Source organism: Carex rostrata, chromosome 21 (genome assembly GCF_964058835.1).
Source record: "Carex rostrata chromosome 21, lpCarRost1.2, whole genome shotgun sequence".
NCBI lineage: Eukaryota > Viridiplantae > Streptophyta > Magnoliopsida > Poales > Cyperaceae > Carex > Carex rostrata.
Window position 1 is genome coordinate 5914027 of NC_135938.1, and position 7265 is coordinate 5921291.

Consider the following 7265-nt stretch of genomic DNA (forward strand, 5'->3'; position numbering starts at 1 on the left):
ACCGTAATATTTTTTATATGGTGTAATTTTATTATAAAAAATATAGAATTTTAATAAAATTACAGACGTCTCTTTTAACAAAGAATAAAAAATAATAAACATACACGAAAAATGTATTATTAATTAAACATTATATATATAAAGATAAAACATCTAAAAATAATTTAGAAAGAAATGTATAAAACTTAAAACTAAAATTTATTTTAAAAAACATATAATAAATCGAAACATACGAACTCGAGAAACCATTTTTTTAGTTTGGTGAAAATTTTATATCATACTAAAAGACTACAAATGACAAGAATAAAAGAAAATTAACATCAATACAACACGATGCATAAATTCAAGTATAAAAATAAAATTAATAAACAGCATGTTTTATAAAAGCTACAAATTGAGAATATTTTCTTAATATTGAAATTTTCAAATAACAGACAAAGTGCAAAACTTAAAATGATTCGATAAGACAAACAAACCAAAAAATTATAGTTAACTAAATTATTGCAGTAAACAAAATTTAAAAAATAGATGAAGCAATTCAATAAACAAACTTCAAACAGAAGATATCCACAAATTGAAAAGAATATCATTCTAATATTTTCTCAAACCTATTTAATACTGTAACTAAATTATGTATCTTAAATGCTCATGATAAACATGCTCAGTTTGACAGTTCGGCGTTGGCTGCATTGCTGTTTGCCTGTTTCAGTGTTTCTCCTCTTTTAGATTTTTAATAATTACTGAGAAGTTTGGATAATTAGTTAATTACCGAAAATCTAAAACATCTCCCACTAATTCCTTTCTTTCCTTGTCATGTCTCAACTGACTAGCGTTTATATTTTGTGAACATAGTGCATAATATTGGTTTGTGCTATGTATTCAAATCTCCGGTTTGAAAGCTTTAACAGTCGATCCGAACATTTCAACATGGTATCTATATGAATATGTACTTGTAAACTAAATTTTATATTTTTTTAATTTTTTTTTACTATTTTTTAAATGGGTAGACAAGCACTTAATCTGAAAATTCTAGATCATCCAAAATCAGTGGTTTTCTACTCATATAAAAATATAGTAAAATAATAAAAAAATATATAAAATTTAGTTTACAAACATATTAATATATGAAAACCATGTTAAAAGTTTGAATCGATCCTTAAAATTTTGAAAACAAAAATATTGATCCGTAGTGCGGATCAATCCACTCTATGCATAGTACCATAGCCTCACTCAAATCTTTAAAAACAAATTAGCAGCAAAGGCCCGTAGGCTTAAATCTTTAAATTTTGTTGTATAATAAATAGCAGCCATAATACAACGCTGCTTTTCTATGTTGAAAAAAAGGTTACTATAAATTCTATACTGGTCTTTCTCTGGGTAAAACCACTGCTTGATGTGGTTCATACAAGTTTAAGGTACTGACAAGATGCATGTGGGTACAAGCCCCGCCTGCTGATCATTAGCTTACCAGTTATGACAAAATGCTGATCATTAGCCTTAACACAAGAAATTCAGCTGAGATAATAATTAATTTTATTAACAAGAAATTTAACTTCTTACTATATACAACACCACTCAGTTAATGACTTATGAAACATTGCCTCAATAAACAACTAACATGTCTCATTACAGAATAGTATGCTTCTCAGAATAGTTCCAACCAGTGAGAAGGACACGAGGAACAACTCCCTCGGGCGCCTCAAAGGAGAGGTCGACTTTCATTGTTTCACCTGGTATAATTGAGAAATAATTATCAGAGTAATGCACAGGAAGTATTCTTGTATCCTCATAGCCATTATTTCCATGATCTTTCTTTGCACCATGAACTGATAAATGGAGGAAAAATGCAACTCCTGTGTCAGTTCCATTTATCGTAGATATTTTGAGACGGTTTCGAGTGCTTGAGATAACACCGCCTCCAAAGATATTTCTCCAAGGAGATGGCTTATTCATTTGTTTTGTAAAATCTTCAGCTAACGGTGCCTGATTGAAATTGCACAGATTGCTGTCGTCCTTGTCATCAATGTTGTTTAAGACTAGGACTTTAGAGTTCAAGTTCGTGGAGCTGTTCTCCAAGATCATTTTTACCTTGTATTTGGAACCTGAAATGCAGTTTTACGAAAAGATGGAATAATTTAGCATCTGATCGAGCTACACAAACGAACTGGAACAGAATATAGGTCATTTAAGCTTAATTAACCTGAAACGAGAACATCAGAAGTAATCTTCAAGGGAACTTTCTTCGTCCTATACTCCTCGAGCAATGTATAATCTTCTCCAGAGAGACGTAACCAATAGAAGTTCCTAGAAACTATTGCTGTGTCAGACACTCTGAAGAGTTTTAAAAGTAGGAAATATACCGGCTTTGCATTCTTCGAGTTTGGATACTTCATCTCTACAACTTGCTCCACCTTCTTTGGTGGGACTGACATTTTCTCTGTAACCTTGTAATAGGGACATGCACCATCCAAGTCCCACACCGAAATTTCAACTGCCATGTCTGAGAGTTCATCAGCAGTTGTATTCACAACCTACAAAGACAGTTTTCTGTAAACATATTCATTATTTCCTGATCGACCGATTTTCTAGTTTCCATGAACAAGTACCTCTATGAAGTAAGTTGCCAGATTAAGTTGTACATGAACAGGTTCAGCCGCACAACGGCAGCCATAGAAACCAGCTGTTTGATCATGAAGGTGGTCATAGAACTGGCCTCGGAGTCCGGTCCATGGGTTTTGGGTCTTCCAAATTAGCACACCCGTGTACTTGGTCCACATTCGAGAAGTCCATCCCTCAAGAAGAGCTCTATACTGTATATAATTTACGAGTTGTGCCTACAAAATAAAGAGTTTAGTTAAAGAAAGCACGCTCCATTTCAACCTCCACAGGTCCCAATAAAAGGTGCTGAGAGCAAACATCCGTCAGGTTGCATTAAAAATTTAGTAAGACTGGGTATGGACCGTATGGTACTATGGGGTATGTATTAACCTTTACTGATAAGAACCTTTCTATTAGAGTGTGATTTTTTTTTTCCTTTTATAGGTTTTAAGGAGTATTTACTATTAACTTACCTTCTCGCAGAAGTCATCAAGATTCTTCGGATAGCCATACATCAAAATCTGGTCATGCACCTTACCGGGCTTTGAATAGGGAATGTACTTGTGGTATTCCCATATCGGGTTTGGTATCTCTTCAACATATCCATTACACTTCTTTTTGAAAATTGGTATTGACCATCCCTCAGGTGGCATTGTAGCCTTAATTGTGGCAGAAACCGGCATACCAACATTACCCACCTCAGGATTAAAACCATACTTGTAGAAAGTATCCTTGAAAAAATCTTCCGGGTTTTGGATTTCATAAGGCCCATCTGTGAAATCCCCCTTTCCATCTGCAAACCCATCCCACATTGATCCTTGGACATAGGAGCGGGTCCCATCCATGTACTTACTTGGATCAGTTGAGTCAGTTGTATTTTCGTTTGTAAAAAGGGGATGCAGTTTCAGGTAGCTCTTCAATGCAGTGTTTATATCATATGGAGGGACCTGCTCATTTCCACCAACCCAGAGTGCCAGGCTGGCATGATTTCTGAGCAATTTAATGGTGTCTCTTGCACATAGAAGGAACAAATCATGGTCTAATGGACCATCAGGATTTGAAACTGGAATGCCTCGGCCATCTACATCTCCAGTTATCCAGAACTCTTGCCATACCTGCATGGAATTGATTTTTTTTTCAAGAAACTAATAGTACAAAAGCATAAACATTTTAATGTTCAACTTACCAACAAGCCATAGAGATCGCAATAATGGTAGAAGTCGGGCCTCTCTGCTAAACCGCCACCCCAGCATCGTAACATGTTGAAATTCATATCAGCATGAAACTTAATGTCAGTCATGTATCGTTTCTTTGTAAGCCGCAATAACCCATCTGATAATATCCAGTTTCCCCCTCGAATGAATACAGGCTGTCCATTCACTTTGAACAACCTATACACAAGGAAAATGACACACCTTAAATTTTTGTTGGTATAACTTTCTTTTTTGTTGGCTAGTTGATCATAGTATTGGTCAGTTTCACCACAAGAAGAAAGTAAATAACAAACCTTCCACCAGTGTTACTATCAATTGTACTCTCAATTTTACGGAATCCAAAGTAATGGCTCCATGAATCAGACTCGCCAAATCCCTTTACATCAACACTTATTTCAACATTGTATAAAGATTGTTTTCCCATCCCATTTGGCCACCACAGATTCGGTTTGTAGAAGAAGAGCTATGCACAACAATATAAACGGAAATTACTAAATAAATGAGTAAAATTGTCATAAAAACTGAGTTCAAATTCCAAGACTAATATTAATATAGTTAGCATTAGCTGGTGAAGGAATCCTTCTATAACCTGTACAGTACAGATGTACTCAGTTCAATATGGTATATCTCATCCAAGGAAACCAATACACAACGTGAAGTGCTACAAGGCACTTTTTATGAACTTCAATTTCCTTACTGGTACTCCAGGCTTATTTTGTATTCACAGAGATTTTTCTCCCCAAATGATAACTTAGATTGAGGTTAGCTGTACAATTTTTACCAACAAAATCCCATTTAAGCACTAACAAATGATTGATATAATATTATTATGACAATACCATATCAATCAGGGCTACCACATGTACTAGCTGAAGTTTTTACTCAACTGGCAGAACCTTATATTTAGTTACTGTTTATAAATAATCATACTTACAGGAGGAAAAGTATACTCAATATCTGATTTTGCAGGAATAGTTAACACACTATTCTGAAGGTGCTCAACTAAGCAGATGTTCCCCTCTAGTTCAGTTGTGACCTGTAGTGTGACTGTGCACTCTGCAACCCATGAGCTCTTGTTCTGCAATTCAACTGTTGTATGTAGGTATGACCTTCTGAAGTCATCAAAGAAACTCGATACCAGGTGGGGATCAATTATCTTCACTGGCTGTGCCAATCAAAATAGAAAGTCAAAAGAAAAAATAAACAAACAGATGGATTACATTAGAAGAATTACTTTCATAGTGAAAGATTATATCTACAATGCTCACCCCAGTTACAGTAATGGAAACTTCATCCCAGATTCCAGTATTCCTGTCCCTGTAAAGAAAGAAATTGGAGTAATATAACAACTCTTGTCTGATTAAATGAAGCACAACATAGCTAGAAAGTAAGAACAAAACCATTATCCCTTCAAACCAGTCAGAGACTTGCATGAAACACCTCAATTTAAGTTCCAAAAATACAGAAATATAAAATATCACGATGGTGGTAAAACTTACCTAATCGGGCACATCCAATCCCATCCTTCAACATACTGAGTAGCAACATCTTTTCCTATCTGACATTAACCAAATTAAACCATCATTAACAATTTAGATTACTCTAACTTACAACCTTCAGCCTCAATCCAAAACAATATACAAAAGGAGCAAACAGAACTGACCTCGTGATCACCACCCTGGCCTCCTTCTGCCGGGATTGTACCAGGATGATCAGGAGGATAAACTACGACTGCAAGGAGATTTTTCCCACTAGGATTGAGAATATCAGTAATATCAAGGGTGTGTCTGCGAAACATCCCTTTGGGGAGTGTCTGCTTATGCCCGTTCAAATATACATCCGCTGAATAATTAATTGCACGGAAGTTGAGATCCACATGCTGGTTCGCCGACTGAAAAGTAAAATAACATATGACAATAAACATTACAGAAAACCAAACAAAAATACCCAAGTATTGAGGCCAAATAGCATTACTGATATTTGTTAGTGTTTTGTTGTGGGGTTTAAACAGAAACTTAAGCCTCCATTGCGAATTTTAGGGTTATTGATTCCAATTGCATAGCATAGAGAAGTTCAGTGGGTAAATGTGCCAGTACCACCTGATACTGCACTGCTTATTGTATAATCTCATCACAATTAAAACAAGGTACATTGTACGATATGCCATACCAGTGCATATTCAAAGGATGTGAAGAACCAAAATGTGTAGTATTCTCTCCCAGAATCCGCAATGTCAATTATTGCTTCATTGTTTAGCCCGTAGAAAGGATCAGGCACAAGTTTGTTCTTCACGAGGGTTCCCAAAACACTGAATTTGAAAAGCAACAAGAAGACATTATCACAAACAATCGGTTCTATATAGTTATCAGCATCAATCAATTAAAAAAAATGAAAAATATATCAACAAAGCACAGAATTGATGAAATTTCAGTGCATGTAAACAGCAAATGTTAGTATTAGTATGGTACACTTCTGGCAGCTTGCTCCCCTAATTGGATGCTATTCCAGGACATCCAGTTCAAAATACATCATCGATTGTGATTAATCTAGAGCTTTAAAGAAGAGAATATAGGTTCATGTGTCAAGCATATACACTGAAGCCAAATTTTCTAAATAGGGATGGAAAACTATTACTGAAACTCCAAATGTGGAAAAAGACAAACTGGGAGTAGATGCTTACGTGCCAGGTACAGAGGCCTCCATCCAAGGGGCGGTGGAGCCCGACGGAGGGTGAGTGGTGGTCAACTGCACACCGGTGAGCGACACCTCCGTTGACCGCGCCGCCAGCCATCCCGAGTCTAACACCTTCTTCACCATCTGTATTCTCTACTGGCGTTTCCTTAAGATTCACGCTTCTCTGATCGACATTAAAGCGCCATAATTGGCGATGTAGTGAGAGGAATCAGAACTGAGACTGATGTGATGATCGGAGGTAGAGCTCTTGATTTTGAGCGGACCATTTTATCACAGGAGGCAAAGAGCGTGATGCGTGTCAGTTGTCATAATTGCATATGTGGGGACGGGGCAGTAGGACTGGGAATCATATCCTCTGAGTGCTATTATGTACTGTTCTGTGGAGTAATTGAATCTGGACCGTTCTTTTAGCTTTGCACAAATAATACTGGCTCCTGCGCTATTCCCGAATAGGCACCGTTTTTGAGTTAATCCAAACCGTAAAATGATAGACTCCATCCGTGCGGTACAAAAGTAACTGGATTGTCCGGATTCCCGAATAGGCACCGTTTATATGAAGAGAGGGAGTGAAGACGAGAAAGGAGGTAAATAGGTAATGCATCCTTATCTGAATCATTTCACAAAAGTAACTCAAATTTTGAGTTTATATGAAGACCGTCCGATCTGCATTAACACGAATATTAAAGAGATATCGTGCATTCTACCTCGGACAGGATTGTCCGGATTATGATCGAACGGTCTGGATTTAAACAAAAAATT

The 7265-nt window shown here is 36.3% G+C and overlaps 1 protein-coding gene across 1 annotated transcript; it reads right to left on the reverse strand.

Moving 5' to 3' along the window:
• Positions 1-1510: 1510 nt before the first annotated feature.
• Positions 1511-6766, reverse strand: LOC144572955 (glycoside hydrolase family 2 protein). The gene is made up of 12 exons (XM_078322599.1): positions 6493-6766; positions 5982-6120; positions 5476-5703; positions 5312-5370; positions 5081-5129; positions 4747-4977; positions 4106-4275; positions 3785-3989; positions 3072-3713; positions 2607-2834; positions 2201-2531; positions 1511-2102 (listed from the first exon to the last, which is right to left on the reverse strand). The coding sequence occupies exons 1-12, from the start codon at positions 6627-6629 to the stop codon at positions 1627-1629; spliced, it is 2895 nt and encodes a 964-aa protein (XP_078178725.1). The 5' UTR covers positions 6630-6766; the 3' UTR covers positions 1511-1626.
• Between the last annotated feature and the right edge of the window lie 499 nt (positions 6767-7265).